Source organism: Phyllobates terribilis, unplaced genomic scaffold, assembly GCF_046119375.1.
Source record: "Phyllobates terribilis strain yellow unplaced genomic scaffold, ASM4611937v1 Scaffold_5__5_contigs__length_657084704, whole genome shotgun sequence".
Classification (NCBI taxonomy): domain Eukaryota; kingdom Metazoa; phylum Chordata; class Amphibia; order Anura; family Dendrobatidae; genus Phyllobates; species Phyllobates terribilis.
In genome coordinates, this window is record NW_027362765.1 from 186,812,064 (window position 1) to 186,832,754 (window position 20,691).

The window sequence follows — 20,691 nt, forward strand, 5'->3', positions numbered from 1 at the left end:
ATTAAAAAGGATCACATTATCTTGTCTTGTCAAAAAATAGCTCATTATGGGGACAGGTCATTTCTCCCCAGAAAATATTGTGCTTCTTTGGTAAAATAATCTTATGGCAGAATTCTAGCTATTAGTTTGCTGCATTAACCATGTGTGTGCTTCTCTTCCTTCCCTGTTAGCAGTGCTTGGCTGCTCTGTATCTGCTGTATTCACTAGTGAGACCAGTGCTCCCCTCATAGATACAGTGGTCTCGCCTTACATAGGGTAGCAATGCAGATCTGTCTTAAAGGGAATGTGTCACCCCCCCTGGGCAATATCAGACCTCTACTATGGCCATACAGGTGATAGAAAAGTAAATCTATACATACCTGTATGGCCCATAGCAGAGGTCTGATAGCAGAGAATTCTGGTTTTATAAAGTCTGTTTTCCAGAGGCTTGGCGTCTGGGGAACCCCAAGCAAACCCCTCCTATGTGCTTACTATTCCCCTAAATCGCCGCCTCTGTGCTAAATTACCATATCCCCTCCCCTGCACGTCACAGGGCCCGGCTCTGCCTCCCCTCCCGCACTTTCTTTCCCTCCGGCCCCGTTTGGCTGCGTACTGCGCCACAGCCTTGTATCGCGCAAGCGATGGTGAGTCGCTGAGACTTCCGCTCTCCGCTGGCAAAATGTTCTTTTTTTTTTTTTTTTTTTTTTTTTTTTTTTTTTTTTTTTTGCTTTGTGTCACAAGTTTCCAATATCTGTAACATTTTTATTTTTTTCATTTGATGGAGCTAACTGAGGGCTTGTTTTTTTACTAGATGAGCAGTTATTTTTATTGATACAAATTCAGGGGTCCATGCAACAACATTTTGTTTGCATATATTTTTAGGCATGTGACCAGAAAAGGCAGCAATTTTGGTATTTCTGATTTTTTTTTTCTCTTCACAGTGTTTACCATACAGGTCCGTTAATTCTCTATTTTGTTAGATTGGACTTCTAGGAATACCAAATTTTAATATACACTGCTCAAAAAAATAAAGGAAGCACTTAAACAACAGAATATAACTCCAAGTAAATCAAACTGTCCACTTAGGAAGCAACACTGATTGACAATCAATTTCACATGCTGTTGTGCAAATGGAATAGTCAATAGATGGAAATTATTGGCAATTATCAAGACACACTCAATAAAGGAGTGGTTCTGCAGGTGGGGACCACAGACCACATCTCAGAACCAATGCTTTCTGCCTGATGTTTTGGTCACTTTTGAATGTTGGTTGTGCTTTCAAACTCGTGGTAGCATGAGACCTCAGGCTCCCTTTGATTGCTCAGGGAGTTTTCCATGGCCAACTATCTTTCCATGAGACTTTCAAGGTTATCTGCATTCTGGAGATCTCTCTGGGAACCCCAGATTTCTGTAGTGAGTGGATGAATCGGTCCACTACCACACTTGGCATAATTGTATTTATTTTTTTTAAATCTGTATATGTTGATAATTATTATTGAATAATATACATTTTATAAGGCTGTGTTTCTTAGCAAATGGATAGGCTGACATATAACGTGGTACAGCTGAATCTAAATGAGCCTTTCTCTGTATTTTAGCAGATACTTTACAGAGTGAAGATCCCTACAGTAAGGAGCTTGGAGAGAAAGTTTTTCCAGATCTAGAATACACAGGTTTGTAATATCGTCTTGCCTCTGCTGTATACACAAACCAATGAGAGAAGAACCGAATAAGTGGTCTACACATAATATAATGGGAATTAAAATACCTTTATTGTAAATGCAAGTGGTTATGTGGTGGCAAAAGTGAAAGCGCACACACACAAACACAATAAAATAATGAGTGATGAAATATGTACACAATTAAAATTGCTGCTGTAGGACCAACAACACAGAGTAGAAATAGCTCAAATAATGTAATAATCCATATAACACTCAGTAGATATACTCAGGCCGGGTAATCCATGAAGTGCAGATGTGTTGAAATGACATGATATAAGTGTATATCCTATTGAGAATATATAACCATTAACATGTGGCTCAGTGGTTAGCACTGCAGCCTTGCAGCGTAGGGGGCCTGGGTTCAAATCCCACCAAGGACAACATCTGCAAGGAGTTAGTATGTTCTCCCAGTGTTTGCGTGGGTTTCCTCCGGGTTCTCCGATTGTGAGCTCCTATGGGGACAGCGATGATAATGCCTATAAAGCGCTATGGAATATGTTGGCGCGATGTAAAAATAAAATTATTATTAATAGGTGGGGCTAACTGTACAATATAGCATGATTGATATTTAATATATACAGTGATTTAAGTAATTGCACAACCCCTCATACACTTATTGCACAATTTTTTTATAGACCTAGTTTAAGTCCATGTGACTTGTGTTATACAGAATACTAAGATAAATTGAAAAACAAGGTTGTACCTGTATAGGATCCAGTATAGAGTGTGGCTGGTTAGTGCTTTTTGTTTTTTGTAATATACATTTGGAGGTAGTGACTGCCTCCTTAGTTGGCTGAGCACTCCTCCCATCAGTCTCAGGCTTTGTGCACACGACATCTTTAAGACGCCGACTTACCCACCTAGGCAAATCCACTTCAGTATTTTCCCTGAACTTTCAACTATAGACGGTGGGCAGTTTCCAAACTAAGCTGCTCGAAAAATGAACGTTACTTCTTTTAACTGCCCTAAGGTTCGTAAACCTGAAGCAGAAGTGAAAAAAGCCTAACCATGTGCACAGCAATGTTCATTTTTGCAGCGCTTTTTCAGGCGGTTTTCAAGCAGAATCCACCTGAACATCATGTGCGCATACCTAGGGCAATTTTTTAATTGGCATTGGATTCTACCTGCCCTTTAAATATGTAAGCTTTTGACCTGGGATAGGCATATCTAATAGAAATGGTTGGGATATGTGCACACAACGTCTTTTTCAGGTGATTACACTCAGTAAACCGCCTTAAAAAGGGCCAAATAAACACTAAAAAATAATTAACCTATGCACTTATATTTCAAAATGAGCAGTTAAAAGAAGTGACGTGATCATCCTTCAGGAGTTTTCCACTTGGAAGTTGTCTTCCACTAGTTTATGCAATGCAAATAAAAAAAAAAATGTCAGCAGCCAAAGACACCACGTAAAGCTCTCAGGAAATGAAAAAGACTATACAGGACCACATGCACCAGCATGCCTTGAAGCGCCTTTCTCCAAGAATCTCTGTGGGTTCGCAAATATGTAAAAGATGCCAAGTTCACATACCCTTTGGGTCTCATCAAAAGGAGGTCATCTTGATGTGACTGATGGGCACACAAACTGGCCAATTTGTGCTCAAGGTACCGTCATTTTATATATAGCAGTAATGCAGTTTACATTTCCCATATTTAATGGTTGCAAATATCTTTTTTCATACAGTGGCTGCTGCACTCTTTTGTTGGTGTGTGTGTATATATAATATATTCTATAATATGAATACCACATACCCTTTCATTGCGATGCTGTATAATACTGTTCTTCATATTTTCAAAAGTTGCCAGGTTCAGTTGTGAAATGAGCCATTTTTTAATGATTATCACCTTCTGAATTTAAAGTCTGACCATGTAAATTTTTAGTTGGCTTTTGTTTTTATGATATCAGAGTTTTTGTTTTACTGCTTCATATAATTAATGCATAAAAATTTCAGTAATTTGAAACATTATTATTTTTGGAAATATAAAGATGGAGAATATTTTTTGATATTTATTTAGAGGAAACTTGGCAACTATTTAAAATAACAACTAAAACCTGTCTAAACACTTGCAAATTATAAACAGTTACAGAAATTGCACTACAAGATGTGGTCCTCATTCAGTGACAACTCTTTGCTGGTCTCTTGTACTCTTGCATCAAATCATCTCTTACAATTGTCCAACAGTAATCTACATGTTGTAGGCTTTCCTTATCATGGTAGTCAAGTTTAGCCTTTGTGACGCAAAAGTGACTTCTTCACCTATGTATCAAAAACTATCCGCAGCATATCTGAAAAAACATATAGAAACATGTCATGCTAAGAAATCCTAAAACTGTATACCTTACACAGAGCGCACTTAAAAAAAAAGTAGGTGATGCAACTGCAATTAGGATTACATCATCGGAGTGGAGTTGATGTTTTTTGATTGGTCACCCAAAGATGATAGAATACTGAAGGCTCAATAGACTAAATAGATGATGTAATAGACTAGCTACTAACAATGCAATAATGATGATGAAGAAATAATAAAGATGCAATTTTTCTATAAGCCTGCATGAAAGGTGTCATAAGTAGTGATGAGCGAGCATGCTCGCCACTGCTCGGTACTCGCCCGAGCATCTCAGTACTCGAGATGCTCGGAGCTCGCCGAGTACTTTTGAGAGATGCTCGGGCGGGAGCTCGGGTCCCCGTCCTGCATGTTTGGCGCTCTTTAGACCACCAATCATGACGTGCATGAGGTGAGCTGAGTTCATTGGACATGAACTCGGCTCCTCTGGGGTTAGTAATGGGGGTGTCTTATAGATGCCTCTCCATTACTAACCTGGGCTTGATGTCAGCTGGCATTATAAGCGGACATCAACCCCAGCCCTATTACCCCACTGCCACCGCTACAGGGTAGTGGGAATAGCGAGGCTAAGTGCCAGAATTGGCGCATCCTATAGATGCGCCATTTCTGGGGTGGCTGACGGCTGGTGTTTCTAGCCTGGGAGGGGGCCAATATTCATGGCACCCTTCCTGGGCTATTAATATCAGCCCCCAGCTGTCTGCCTAGCCTTTGCTAGCTATTAAAATAAAAAATTTTGGGGGGATCCCTCATTTTAATAGCTAGTAAAGGCTAGGTATTCAGCTGGGGACTGATATTAGTAGCCTGGGAAGCTCCGTGGGTATTACCCCCTTCCCAGGCTTCAAACATCTGCCCCAGCCGTCTGCTTAACCTCCGCTAGAGACTAAAATTACGGGGAACCCCACGCCAATTTTTTTTTTTTAATAAATCCTTTATTTTAACACTAAATGACAAGTACAGTAACCAACACTATCTCTGTACTTCTTATATATGTGACTGACATGTTCTTTCTGTTCTAAATTGTCGGGTACCGGTGTATGCCGCTGATGAATTGCCGGCCGGCTTTTTTAGAGACGGGTGCATGAAAATCGGATGGCACTAGTGTGTTCCAAGTGCCCTGCTATGTTTTTCATGCACCCTCCTATATTCCCTGTCTGCCTATTTATTCTGCCTGCCTGACGTTTAATTGAGCACCATTCCCATCGATTTGGGCAATTTTTGACCTTCTGCAGACCGCCAGGGGGGACCACCAGAAAAATGCTCGAGTTTCCCATAGATTTACATTGGGCTCGTTGCTCGGGTCGAGCACCCGAGTATTCCCATGTGCTCGACCCGAGCTTCGAGCACCCGAGCATTTTAGTGCTCGCTCATCACTAGTCATAAGTAATTACAACCTCCGGTGGATCTTGAAAATGAAAGCCAATCAGCAAATTTAATCATCATATTCGTTTTCATCAAGACTAAATTAGGTTGTCCAAGTAGTGATATAAATGTTTGGCTCCGATAAAATAAAAAAGATTATACTTGCATCCCGTGCTGGCGCCGTTCCAGCAGTGTCGGCACTCGCGGTCCTGGGGCTCTCGTGCAGTTGTTGACATGTGACGCCAGCACTGATTGGGCACCGGGGTCACTGGCCCTGCCTTCAGACAAATCGAACGTGAAGAGGCAGTCCGGGCTGCGGCTGATCTGTAACTTCCTCTTCATGTTCAATTCAACAGGAGGTGGAGCAAGTGCCGCGGGAACGACGCCAGCACGAAAGGAGAGTATAGGCTTTTTTTATTTTATCGGGGCCAAGCGTGGGGTATGACAAGTAGTGGACAACTGCTTTAAGTTCACCTGTTTTCGTCTCTGGACCAATTTGGCTGTAGAACGGTGTTATTGGCTATTCGTTTAAACTCTTGCTTTCTGTTTCAGGAAAGCACATATCTATCCAGAAGGAATTTTCTCACCTAGAAGCTTTAGCTGAACAATGCGATGGTAAGTTATTGTATTTTCTTTGGTTTTTAATTTTGCGGCTATAAAGTGATCGGCTTGTGCCGGGAGCAGTTGCCTTTCTCTGACAATATTCTCTGGGGAAATGTAGTGAAGGTCACACATGTGTAATTGGGGCGAGTCGGCCAGAACACTACTGCTAGTTGGGGTCCATGGTTTGGCTGCTATGGCATATGGACAGGGGTCTCGTAAAGGGACACTTCAGGAAATGGTATTAGCAAAGTGGGATAGAAAATGTATACAACCTAAAGTGAATCATCTTTTTTCATTCCTTATTTAATGTAGTTGAGAAGAAACCCTGCCCTTTGTGTCCACAAAACCGATACAGGTCCTGTCACATCAATAAACTCCTCAAACATCTGCAGAACCTACACTGGAAAGTCTCTGTTGAATATGATGGTGAGGGATTTTTATTCTTTTCATAAGTGTATTTTTTTGTATAATTTGCGCTTTTATGATTTTTTTTTATTTTTTTTTTTGCACATTTTTACTAAAACAAATCACGTTTCCATTTTCTCTAGGCTACCGGATGTGCATCTGTTGTTTGCCTTGCGCCCAGAATAGAGCACAAAATGGAAATGAGGTAATCCATGTTTTCTTGAAGTTTGCAAAACCACACATTCAGGGTTTATTCAGATTTTCACATATAGAATTCATGCCTATTTTAGGCTTTGGGGCTGTTCACATATCCACTTATTTTTGCAGTATGAGTGGTTTGCGCAAAATCAAGGAGACATACAGGTGCTTCTCACTAAATTAGAATATCATCAAAAAGTTAACTTATTTCAGTTCTTCAATACAAAAAGTGAAACTCATATATTATATAGAGTCATTACACACAGAGTGATCTATTTCAAGTGTTTATTTCTGTTAATGTTGATGATTATGGCTTACAGCCAATGAAATCACAAAAGTCATTATCTCAGTAAATTAGAATACTTTATAACATCAGCTTGAAAAATGTTTTTAAAGTCTGAAATGTATGTTCAGTAAATGCACTCAATACTTGGTCGGGGCTCCTTTTGCATCAATTACTGCATCAATGCGGCATGGCATGGAGGCGATCAGCCTGTGGCACTGCTGAGGTGTTATGGAAGCCCAGGTTGCTTTGATAGCAGCCTTCAGCTCGTCTGCATTGTTGGGTCTGGTGTCTCTCATCTTCCTCTTGACAATACCCCATAGATTCTCTATGGGGTTAAGGTCAGACGAGTTTGCTGGCCAATCAAGCACAGTGATACTGTTGTTTTTAAACCAGGTATTGGTACTTTTGGCAGTGTGTACAGGTGCCAAGTCCTGCTGGAGAATGAAATTTTCATCTCCAAAAAGCTTGTCGGCAGAGGGAAGCATGAAGTGCTGTAAAATTTCCTGGTAGACGGCTGCGCTGACTTTGGTCTTGATAAAACACAGTGGAGCTACACCAGCAGATGACATGGCTCCCCAAACCATCACAGATTGTGGAAACTTCACACTAGACCTCAAGCAGCTTGGATTGTGGCCTCTCCACTCTTCTTCCAGACTCTGGGACCTTGATTTCCAAATAAAAATTGGAACTCTGGGACCTTGTGGAGTGTGTCAATGACTGCCTTCTGGACATCTGTCAAGTCGGCAGTCTTCCCCATGATTGTGGAGCCTACTGAAACAGACTAAGGGACCTTTTTAAACGCTTAGGAAGCCTTTGCAGGTGTTTTTTGTTAATTATTCTAATTTACTGAGATAATGACTTTTATGTTTCCATTGGCTGTAAGCCATAATCATCAACATTAACAGAAATAAACACGTGAAATAGATCACTCTGTTTGTAATGACTCTATATAATGAGTTTCAGTTTTTGCATTGAAGAACTGAAATAAATTAACTTTTTGTTGATATTCTAATTTAGTGAGATGCACCTGTATTTGATTTTGATTTGATTTGGGTCACTCTTACCAATGGAAATCTATGGATTTGTGAAAAAAGTCAGATCGCACTAGGATGCCATCCTTTATACTGTCCCTTTTCCAAAGTCTGTTTTTTTTTTTTGTTTGTTTGTTTCTTTTGAGTACGTCCTATGCCACCTCCCTGACTTTTATGCTGGTTCTCAAGCCTCACCTGAATCTTTGCTGACAGATGATGGCGATGTTAATTAGCCATCATCTGCCTCTAACATCTCCACTCGCACCTGTTAAGTGCCGCTGTCAATGTGTGACAGCGGCATTTACATCATGTCAGCGGGGGGGCGTGTACTTCTGTGCATCCATGACAGCCAGGGGTCTGCTGATGACCCCTGTGCTGGCTGGCTTTCATAGGAGACCGTGAATTTTGCTATATACATTAATACTGTGGCATTGCTGTGTATAGCAAAAGCGATCAGTTGTTGCAGTCTTAAGGGGACAAACAAATACAGTGAAAAGTTTAAAATAAAATTGTTTAGAAAGGAAAAAAAATGAAACATCTGTTTTTTGAATGGTTCATGCAATGGTGTAGTTGGCTTCTTGGGGTAAATTCTGATGACAGATTTCCTTTAAAGAGCATCTGTCACCAGGTTTTTGCTATTTTAGAGCAGCATGTTGTGGGTGCAAAGACCTTGATTCCAGTGATGTCACTTGCAATGCTGCTTGTAGTTTCAATAAAATCAGTGTTTTATATACAGGAGATTATCACTAGAGGGGATAGATAACTAATAATGCTTAATTTATAGAATACCAGCCGAACCAATGTGTAGAGATTACATTTTTTATCTCACTGTGTTTTTGCCTGTTCTGTTTCTTTTGGTTATTATGATTTGACAATTCTTGTCACTTTCTTGATTATCTTTTAGATGCCTGGTAAAATGAGTGCTCATTACCACTGTATTATCTGCTCTTCAACTGTGGTCAAAAGAACAGAAATGATAAGACACATAAAGCGACATGTTGAGAAAGGGGATATCAAGGCATCAGCATCGTTTGGTGAGATACCCTGACTGTGTACCTGTTTCTGAGATGACACCACATACGTATTATACAGATGATTTATTTATATCCACATTCGGCTCTGTTCACATGTCCAAATTTCTCATCTTTAAGTCTGTTCCATTTAGAACAGATAAATGGAATTAGCCTCTTGTATATTCCTGTGTCAGACAGAAGAGGGGGCCCCATTGATTTATATGAGGTTTGTCTGATTTCCGTTTTTTTCTTTTTTACCCTCTCTATAAAAATAAACAAAGTCCCACCTGCAGAACTTTTTTTATTCTAAAACTAAACAAACAGGAAATAGATCAACCCCTTATAACTAAAAGGGGGCCCATCTGCTTCCGACATAGAATTAAATGGAACGGAATCTGTCATTCTGAAGACTTAATGTAGCAGCAGCCGCACGCTTGCTCAATGGCTGCTCCATTCATATGGGGGATTGTGGGGTCCCACATGATCAGGAATCTATCTTGTGGACAGATGATAAATTACAATTGTGGGACCATCCCTTTAAAAGTTAGTTTATCTTCAGCGCGCATACAAGAATATATTGAGGCTAAATACAGTGATGTGAGATATTTAAAACAAAATTGGATGCATAGTTAGTAAATGTAACATAGAGCAACTTTGCAATAAATATTCTGTTATATAATTCTGTCCCCATTCGCTTTATGAATATGTGAGATGTAGTGCATACAATTTCTCTCCGGCCTCCTTCCTCCTTATTCATTGGCAAATTGTGGCAGACGCCAGTTTCTGGTGCAGGGTTGGAGTCTTCTTCCCATCAACATCCTAGAACTCCGAGCAATTTGTCTGGCATTTCTAGATTCTACCAGCTGTTCAGTCTCTTAATCCGAATCCAGTCCGACAAAGCTACTGACGTGGCTTACATAAGTTTTGAAACGTTATTGATATAAATTAGAGAGTATTAGACAAGGTGAATAATATCAACCCTTAAAACAAAACAAATATTTATTCAGTACTTATTAAAAAACACCAAAAAGTTCTTGTGCAGGAAGAGTAATAAAGTGAGACAGTGCATCTGGATGACCTTCAACCGATTTTCACAGATACTCAGTAACGTGGATGGTTCCAGTAGACATCATACATCACATTTTCCTGGACGTCCCCCTGACAGCACCATGGAGGATTTCCTTCTTATCCTTACAGGGACAGGAAACAGAGGTTAAAAGCCCTCCCCTCCCTCCACCCCTCCGTGTTTTTTCCTGTCCCTGTGAGCAGAGGAACAGAGAGGTGTGGTGCGCAAAAGAGCTTACCCGCATGCGGGCTCAGGGGATCGGGCGGCTCAGAAACTTCTCCTTCCTCCTGGGAAGCAGCCCGCGGCTGACACCCCCTGAACGGGGTTTCCTCAGCTTGGTCAGTGCAGCGCTTCTCCTGACCCAGGAGCCGCTTCCCTCCGGCGAGGGCTCTCGGCTCCGGCGCCCGTCTCCGCACCTGGTTCCGGCCACGTGTGCGCGCACTTCCAGTGACATCACGGGAGTGCGCGCGAGGCAGAGCGCAAAATTTGAAAGTTGCAGTCGGCGTGCGTTCCAGGATGGAACGCAAAAGGCAGGGAAGACTTCAGACAGGTAAGTATAAAAGCGCTTGCCTGTGTCTGGCTTCCCTGCTGTGCTGGAGACTGCATAATGGAGGATTTAGGAAAGGCAGAGACCCCATCTGAACCACCAATGGTACATGTGAGTGGGGCTAGGACTATCTGGGGGGGGGGGGGGGAGAGGGTAACCCACCAGTATTAGTCAAAAGGTCGCCTCCTAATTTCCACAGTGCTGTTCCCCTATCTTAGGATAAAGGCTCCGCTAACCCACGAACGACCGTAAAGAAGGATAAAAAGTCGGGGGAGAAGATGAAGAGATGCCCCATTTGTAATTGCAGGTTGCCTGAAGCATGGCTTAAACAGTTATGCGAAGACTGCACTTCTAAAATCGTGAAGGATAAACAACCAACTATCCTTTCGGATATGAGGTCAATCATCAGAGAAGAGGTTAGGGCTTCCCTTTCGGGTCTAGTTTCCCCCCCGATGTCTCAGCTGGGTCCTCGGGCAAAAAGACCGAGGTGGGAGATGGAGCAATCCTCCTTTGGTTCTGAGGAGGAGGAAGATATAGCTTCAGATTCACCGAAGGAGGGAAAGAGATATCTTTTCTCAGTGGCGGACACAGACGACCTGCTAAAAGTGGTCAGAGACACTATGCGGGTGGAAGACACCCAGCCATCGCATACAGTGCAGGATGAGATGTTCGGGGGGTTAAGATCCCAGAGACACAGGGTTTTCCCCGGAAATAACCACATCCGTTCCATGATCTTGGAAGAATGGGAGGACGCAGAGAAAAGACTTGTAATTCCACGAGACTTTAGATTACGCCTTCCCTTTGAGCCAGAGGACATTAAGAGATAACCAGGATTGACGTTCCCATTGCAAAGGTGATCAAGAAAACCTCAATCCCCTTTGAGGACTCATCCAGTCTGAAGGATCCCATAGACAGAAAGGCGGATGGCCTTCTGAAAAGGGCCTGGGAGACGTCGGTTGCTATCATAAAAACTAATATTGCTGCCACCTCTGTAGCCAGATCAATGTGTTTGTGGGTAGAAGATCTGGAGGAGCAGTTAACATCAAAAGCTCCTAGAGATTATATTCTCAGATCCCTTCCCCTCAAGATGTCTGCAGGTTTCATGGCCTACGCTTCGGCAGAGTCTTAGATTTGCAGCCAGAAACCGCGCATTATCTAATGCAACTAGATGGGCTATCTGGTTGAAAACCTGGTCTGGGGATAACCAGTCAAAGAATTAAATTATGCTCCATTCCTTTTTCGGGAGATAGGGTATTAGACGACATCTTAGAGAAAGCGTCTGATAAAAACAAGGGGTTTCCCGAGGATAAGCCTCATAGGTACCAGCCCTTTCGGAGAGCCCGCCCCTCGCATAAGCCAGATTATAAGGGTAAAGGAAAGTCCGGCAGATGGAGTTACCCCAAGGGGAACAGGGGCAGAGGGCCCCCCCCTTTAGTTCAGCATCCGGCTCGAGGAAGCTATGACTCCATACGCGTTGGGGGTCGTCTGATGTCGTTCCTCAGAGGCTGGCAAAAAATATCACAGAATCCTTGGATTCTAAAGACCGTATCCTCAGGATACAAAATCGAATTTTCCCAGTTTCCCCAGAGAGGTTTATTCTTATCAATCCCCAGCCAGTGTCCGGTACTTCACCCATGTGGTTAGAAGTACAGAAACGCTTAAATAGGGGCCATAAGTCCGGTTCCCCGGGTAGAGAGGTCCCAGGGACTCTACTCAAGACTATTTTTTTTCCATTAGGAAACCCTCAGGGGAAACGCGTATAATAATAAACCTAAAACCGTTAAACCACTGGGTGAGATACAAACGATTCAAGATGGAATCAGTTCGGTCTACCATTCCCCTGATAGACAGAGGGGCCGTGATGTGTACCTTAGACCAGAAAGCATACTACCATGTCCCCATCCATCCCATCGATCAAAAATTTTGAGATTCGCTATAAAAGTGGGAAATCGGATGCATCATTTTCAATTCAGATGTCTCCCCTTTGGTCTGGCCTCAGCCCCTTGGGTGTTTACAAAGCTGATAACAGAAGCAGTAGCCCATTTAAGACGTTTGGGAATCATCATAGTCCCTTACCTCGACGATTTCCTTTTGGTGGGGGGGGTCTCGTCAGGAGCTGCTGACCATGTAAGGATATTCATTTCCGCCCTCTGGGAGTTGGGTTGGCTGATAAATTGGGACAAATCAGACCTAGATCCCGGGGAAAGAAAAAACTTTCTGGGAGTTACTCTGGATTCTTGCCTAAGAAACTCATTCCTACCTGTAGAAAAGCTGAAATCACTGAGAAGAGAGATTATTCAGTTTACAAGGAATCATTGCTCCATCAGAAGTGCAATGAGGATCCTGGGACTTATGACTGCCTGCATTCCATGTGTCAGATGGAGCCAGTTTCATGCTCGTCATCTACAAAGAGCCGTTTTGTCTGCCTGGGACAGGCGTCAGATATCCTTGGACAAAGTAATGCCTAGTATGGTGGAAGCTTCCAAAAAACTTCTAGGTGGGAGTAGCTTGGATCGCCTCTCCAGCCATAGTAATTACCACCGACGCCAGTCAGTCAGGGTGGGGCGCCCATGTAGAGGGGAAGCTCTTTCAGGGAACCTGATCCCCAGAAATTTGTGCAAAGTCCTCAAATTATTGGGAATTACAAGCTGTGTGGGATGTTCTCCGCCAGAACAGACCATTATTTCTGGGAAGACATATATAAAGGTCTTGTCAGACAACACAACAGCGATGGCTTTTCTGCGGCATCACGGAGGCCCAAGACACCCCTTACTGCAGAGCCTTTCTACAAAGATGTTTCTTTGGATAGAAAGAATAGTCCTATCTATAACAGCTGTACACTTAGCAGGGGCGTACACTTAGCAGGGGCTCAGAATCAGCAGACTTCCTGAGCAGACGAAGGATATGTCCCACAGAGTGGGAACTGAATATGCAGGTCTTTCTCGACCTTACGCATCGTTGGGGTTCTCCAGAAATAGACCTCTTTGCAAGCAGAGAAAATACCAAGGTCAGGAGATTCTATTCCCTAAATCCGCTAGACAATCCGGAAGGAATAGACGCCCTATCCCAGCAATGGAACAGGGGCCTGTTGTATGCATTTTCTCCATTAGCTCTGATACTGAGGGTACTAAGGAACGTGCAGGAAGACCAGGCAAGGATAATACTGGTAGTACCCTTTTGGCCGAAGAGGAGCTGGTTTCCTCTATTGGCCAAGATGGCACTAGAAGACCCTGTCCAGCTTCCCTTGAGGAAGGACCTTCTCCATCAGGGTCCTGTGTTCTACCAGGAACTAGATAGATTGCATCTTACAGCATGGATGCTGAAAGGCAGATCGTGAAGTCCAAGGGACTTTCTGATCAGGTGATGACAACCCTACAGGCCAGTCGAAAACCGGTGACCTCTGCCATATATAGTAAAATTTGGAGAAAATTCTGCTCAGAATGTGGAGATTCAGCTATTGATGTTTCTAACCCAAATATCCCTAAGATTTTCGATTTTTTTGCAGGCCGGGTTTAACAGATGTTTAAAACCAAGTACTCTAAGAGTCCAGGTCTCTGCCCAGAGCGTATTCTTTGATACGCAATTGGCAGCGAACCCTTGAATAGCTAGGTTTTCCAAGGCAGTTCAGAGATTGAGACCTTGGGTTAAGAGATCTGTTGCCCCATTGAACTTCAGTCTTGTACTTAATGCTCTTTGTAAACATCCATACGAGCCGTCCAAGAACTTGACTATAGGCAGACTCACCTTTAAGACAGCATTCCTGGTAGCAATTACAACTGCTAAAAGGGTGGGGGAGATACAGGCCTTATCCACAAAGGACCCATACTTACAGATTTATGTGGATAAAATAGTTCTTGGATTCGATCCATTCTTTTTACCCAAGGTTGCTTCTACCCATAATATAAATCAGGAAGTGGTACTTCCGTCCTTCTGCCAAAATCCTAAAAATCAAAAGGAATTTTTCTTCCATTCCCTGGATGTTAGACAAGCAGTCATCACTTATTTAGAGGCCACCCAAGGTTGGAGAAAGGATCACAACTTGTTTGTCCAGTTTGGGGGTAGAAATCGAGGTAAAAAAGCGTCAAAAAAGACAATTGCCAGGTGGATTAAGTCTACTATAGGTCTAGCCTATGTGGCAGAAGGAAAGTCTCCTCCTGTTGAATTGAGGGCTCATTCGACTCGATCAATGGCCACTTCTTGGGCAGAGAGAGGGGGGGCCCTCGGTGGAGCAGATTTGTTCGGCCGCAACTTGGTCTAACCCAAGTACATTTTCCAGACATTACAAGCTAGACGTTGTAGCCAGTCAGAGAATGGCGTTTGGTAGGAAAGTTCTCCATGCAGTGGTCCCACCCTAAAATCAATACTTGCTGTCAGGGGGACGTCCTGGAAAACGGTAATTAGTCTTACCGGTAATTGTATTTCCAGGAGTCCATCCTGACAGCATTTAGTTAGTTCCCTCCCTTTCATGCTATATACAGTGTGAAGTAACATTGTTATATAGAATTGTAATAAAACATTTTTTTGCTTGTTGCAACTGTCCTGGTGTGGTACTTAGAAATAACACTGAGGGGTGGAGGGAGGAGAGGGCTTTTAACCTTTGTGTTTCCTGTCTCTGTAAGGATAAGGACGACTTCCTCCATGGTGCTGTCAGGATGGACTCCTGGAAATACAATTACCGGTAAGACTAATTACCGTTTTCCGGTCTGAACAGGGACAACTAGGGAGAGATGGGGATAGCCACCGTTAAGCGTGGGCACCACATCTCACATATCTAGGGTGCCAGCCTCGACGGCTAGGCAGTACCAGCCTAGGTATTGATGTACTATCTCACAGGTTGATGTTGGTGTGGCCTGGGATTTTTATACTGTCAAGTACAGTCCATACAGCAGCGTCCTGCATTGCCGGTCAACCGGGTAACAGTGTCCCATGTTCCCCGGGCAGAGAAATCAGTGAGAGACATATTGCAACACCAGAACGCGATGCTCCATAAGATTGGGACGGTTTCCCTGCATGCGTAGTAAGCTCTGCCTCCAGGGTCAGGACAATGGCGGCGCCTGCCACCGGAGTATCGTAACCCCCGACCTGATCCATTCTCAGGTGGGAGCCCAGAACCACAGTTTCTAACAGCTTAGCCCTGATCTCCCTCAGGGGCCAGGTCTTGGCCCTATCCGTTGTTTTTCTGGGGCCAAAAGATCTGGCTTCAAAACAGCAAATCAGGATTTTTCTTCAGGGTGTGGCCAGGGCTGTGGAGTCGGAGTTAGTTTTGGTTGGAGTTGGAGTCGGTAGAAATGTACCGACTCCAGCTTTAAAAAAAAAAATGTATTAATATTTCATAATTGAACTTTCATATGAATTTTATAAATGTTACTCAAATATATATGTTCTATCAAACTATGAACAACAGTGATAAGCAGTTCTGCTGTTCTCCACTGCCCTTATCTAATCTTATACTTGGTTAACCTCATGCTGCCCCAACCCCCCTACTTACAATGTATGAAACTGAAAGTGAAAATGTGTTGCAAATTCTTAGTAGTAAAGCTCCTCCTCTAGACTAGATGTTTACTAGGTGTGCGTCTTCCAAGCATCTCACAGCTGCTACTCAGAAGAGGAAGACTGTAAGAAGTATTATCCTTTCAACAAACTTTGCATCAGTTAACTGTGAGTACATGAGGAATAACAGTATTACTGACCACTATATCAGTTGTACGACCTGGCAATAATTTTGTACAATTGTTTTTAGGAAAAACAATTGTCATTTGGATTGTGAATGCAGAATTAAAAACCTGAGAATGTCAAAGAAGCGTCACATTAAATCAGCTGTATTTGAACATTTCACCATCACTCAAGATAGAAAACATTATGTCTGTCAGTGTATGACAAATGATCCAGACGAAAACAAATGCTGTGAAGCCAAGATCAGTGCATATTCAGGCAAAGATAAAAATGCTCCTACCAGAGCTTCTAATCTAAAGAAACATTTACAGCGCTTTCATCCAGAAGTATTGAAAGCAGTGGATGAGAAAGACTGCATCCAAACCAATGAACCAGTGCCCAGCTCTTCCAGCCAAACAAAGGAGCAGAGAACTTTGCAGCCATCGGTTGCAAGATATTTTGTCAGTGACAAAGTTACTTTGACAATGAAAGTAGATACATTTAAAAAACAGATCATAGAGCTTGTTGTAAAGGATAGTGTGCCTATTTCATTATTTTCACGACCAGCTTTTATGTGTCTGAATGGGGAAATGGCCCGCAAGCTTGGTGTTTCTCTGGAGAGAGAGAGAGAGTATTAGAAAATTAGTAATCGAAGAAGCTTTTAAACAAAAGGAAGAACTTAAAAAAACTCAAGGGACGCTTTCTGTTTCTTAAAATGGATGCCTGCACACGTCACAGAGTGAACTATTTTGCCATCAATGTCCGATTTGTTTGTGACAAAAATGAAATAGTTACCAAGACATTGGCAGTAAAAGACACCAAAGCTCATCACACCAGTGAGTTTCTCCAGGTCTTGGTGGAAAAGGTTCTGCAAGACTATGAACTTAAAGAGCAAGTTCTTTCTGTCGTAACTGACAATGCTTCAAATATGATAAGTACTATTAAGCTAATGAATGAGAGTAATGATGGTGACCAGCAGCTAGAAGAACATTCTGGGTCCACAGACACAGAAATGTTTGAAATAGAGGAACACAGTATTGTAACTGAGGAGCAAACTGAAGTTGCTTCAGATGAACAGCAACATGATAGTTTAGATGATCTTGTTGAAACTGTGTCAATACGTTCTTTCATTCATCACATGCGCTGTGTTGTGCATACTCTACAGCTGGCTATAAGAGACAGTCTGCAAGAAGGACATGCTGCTGCACTGATTGGCAAGGTGAGAAAATTGGCTACTGTTGCCAGAACCCCTAAAGTTGACTCAATTTTGAAGAGACGTGCTGGAAAAGGGGCAATTATTGATCAAGCCACACGATGGGGCAGTACTTAATGATTCAGCGCTTGGTTGAACTGAAAACCTTTCTTGGAGACATAGCTAACCCTCAACTGACGCTAAATGAAAGTCAGTGGAATCAGGTGACTGAGCTGGAAAAATTGCTAGAGCACCCATTTACAGTGACTAAAAAATTACAAGCAGAGGACTTAACTCCAGGTATTTTCTTAAAGGAGTGGAAGAACCTGATGTTTCGCCTGTCCCAAAGAGGAGGGTTAATTGCAAGTGGCATTGTTACATCAATGAAACGGAGAGAGGAGCTACTATTACAAAATAACATTCTTTTGGCAGCTGTTTATGTAGACCCAATGCATCGGATTCTTCTAGATGATCAACAGCTAACTAAAGGAAAAGAAGCTCTGTTTGAAATAGCAGTAAGGATGAAGGGGTTGCAGAACAGTCAGGAGGAACAAGAAGAATTTGGTCGTCCTGCCACATCTTCACCCTCATCATCAACTGATGAAGAATTTAATTTCGAAAAATATTTGGATCACAAGGACCGTGCAAAGCGTTCCCGCATAGAAGAAGAGTCATCCCCATCAAAGAACACAGCCAGTACATTTCAGCAGAATTTTTCATGTGCACTAAAAGAAATTGAGAAATTTGACTGTTCATCAAAAATAACAGTGCAACAAGCGATTCCCCTGTATCCTGACATTGTCAGAGATGTTGCCCGAGTGGTTACTGCTTTGCCACCAACCCAAGTTAGTGTAGAGAGGTTGTTCTCTGCTCTCAAAATAATTAGATCAGATTTGAGGGCATCCATGAAGGAGGATCTGACAGAGGCAATACTTTTTCTGAGGACAAATGTATAGATTTCTTCTTATTAACTGCATAACAGTGTTTATTGCATATTTACTTACAAGAGTTTATAAAAGTTATTTGCTATATTCTAATTGTATTCTAATAAATATAGTTTTTGCTCTAAGTGGTCTGATTACTTATATGATGGTGAGAAACTGAATAAGCACGATGTTAATATTTAACAGTAAATTTATTGTTATGAATTGGCCATTTATGAAGGAATCGGAGCCGGAGTTGGAACCTGATAAAATCCAGGAGTCGGAGTCGCAACTGTGGCTTACCGACTCCACAGCCCTGGGTGTGGCCCACTCTGTTCCTCCTTACCTGCTTCCTTTGGATTCCTGGGCCCTTAACCTGGTGGTTGGTGCATTAGTCTCCTCCTTTTTGAACCTATTGACTGCTTTTCCCCACTCTGGCTTTCCTTGAAGGTGGCGTTCCTGATTGCTATCACTTCAATCAGGCAAGTATCTGGACTAGCTGCTCTGTTCTGCCACTCTTCATTTCTTGTCCTTCACCTGGACAAGTTGGTTTGTGTCCGGTGCCATTGTTCCTTTCACTTTAAAGGGGTTGTCCAGTCCAAACCAATAAGTCTGCAGCCACTCTGTGACTGTAGACTTATGATTCCCTCCCAGCACACGCACTGTATGCTGCATGGATTTGCCTGTTTCAGACCCGGGACCGCCTTGCTCCATACACTTGTATTAAGCGAGAACACGTCCCGTCTAGTGGCGTGGCCTTGCTCAATACAAGTGTATGGAGTGAGGCCATGCCCACTGGCCGGGAGTATGTAGATCTCATATATATCTTTGGGTCGCTTGTCTGAAACCGGTGAACCCCCGCAGCGCACAGTGCGTGCGCTTGGTGGATTCTTAAGTCTGCAGTCACACAGAGTAACTGTAGACTTATCGGTTTGGACGGACAACCCCTTTTAAGGTGGAAGGAAGAAACCACCTTAGGAAGTAACAATGGCACCGGACACAAAACCAACTTGTCTTTTGGGGAGTGAGCATAGTGTATAGTGAGCCGTGACGGTAACCGCCTCCTGCACCGCCCTGTTGACTAGAAGTGAGCGGCTGCTGGGAGAATGTAGCTTTATTTTCTCCCTGTAGTCACTGCTCCAGTAAGTCTGATGAACAGAGTTTAAACGTTATTTACCTGCAAATTACCACTATGTCTGCAGGTAAATAGCGTTTTTGGATGCGACATGTTCGGATAAGTAAACTTGTACTAGAGAGTTTTCACTTTTTAAAAAACAAAAACAAAAAAAACATGGTCAGTTTTGTGTGTATATTTTTACAAGGTAATTTCTTAATATATTTTAAAAATGATTAGTTGGAGCAATGTTTACCGATCTAGGGCTTCAAATGTCAGGAATGGACCAGCACCACTGGCGGGAGCCTGGTGTGTACGGCTTTATTAGTGAATAGACTCTGCAGTAATCCCATAAGATCCCTCTCTGAGCCAGTTATACAGGGTTTTCCAGTGCAGACCTGCAAACCATCCTTCCTGGTTGTAATAAATGCTTCTAGTCTATTATTGGCCAAAAAATTCTGTGCAAATAGTCCATTTTCTGTATTGGAGTGCTTCATATGAATATCTTTGCATTTGTTTGTTTTTTAAACACTCCAACAGGAAGACCACAAGAAACCTTACAAGAGGCCAACACGGAGATTCAGGTTCTTCCAAATTTTACCTCTCCACAGACATCCAATACTTTTTTTAATCCTGTAATGAAAAGTAACAGGTAAGATATATTATTTGCCTCCGAGTTCAGGTTGGTTGGTTGGTTGGTTAGTCCAGCTGCGCTAATAACTTCTGCATGGCGGAGGTGAGTACTCTGCTATTCAACTCCGGAATTCGGCAGTAAACAAAATGGTAAAACCTCCCTAAACGGTTTGTGCAGCTGTAAGTGATGGTATATTCTCAGCATGTGCCATCACTTACTGAAAAATTGGATCAATTTACTGGGACCCCAACCTTAATAAAAATGGAAGACCAAAACTGTTGTTAAACTGGTACACCTGTTCTGGATGGAAGAAGCCAAGGAAATTTTACCATTTTGTTCTCTCTAGATTTGTGACCCCCCCCATTCATCGTAACGAGCATAACCCTTCTAATATTAAAAGTAATATTCACCTTTGCGGGCCACTTTTTTTTTCATAAATGCATGTATTTGGGGCTAAAAATTATTTTTACAATTCGATTTGATTAAAAAATGTGCACGGTTTTGGCAGGTTCTTTTGTCTTCATATACTTTCCACTTAGATGTGGTCTGTGGTCATAAGTCTGCTGAGAGGAGCTCACAAAAGTTAGAAACTCTCTGCCAGAACATCATAACAGCTGACTGA

General features: G+C 42.5%; 1 protein-coding gene across 3 annotated transcripts in view; it reads left to right on the top strand.

Moving 5' to 3' along the window:
* Nucleotides 1-20,691, top strand: part of TRMT1L (tRNA methyltransferase 1L) — a 40,258-nt gene that overhangs the window by 6,407 nt on the left and 13,160 nt on the right. For 2 of the 3 annotated variants that reach the window (XM_073683606.1, XM_073683607.1), the window contains exons 3-8: nt 1,578-1,652; nt 5,958-6,020; nt 6,321-6,434; nt 6,557-6,618; nt 8,833-8,962; nt 19,976-20,087. In XM_073683606.1, coding sequence (XP_073539707.1) covers nt 1,578-1,652; nt 5,958-6,020; nt 6,321-6,434; nt 6,557-6,618; nt 8,833-8,962; nt 19,976-20,087 — 556 coding nt within the window. The remainder of the gene's footprint in view (nt 1-1,577; nt 1,653-5,957; nt 6,021-6,320; nt 6,435-6,556; nt 6,619-8,832; nt 8,963-19,975; nt 20,088-20,691) is intronic. The other variant, XM_073683609.1, reaches the window with a different exon arrangement.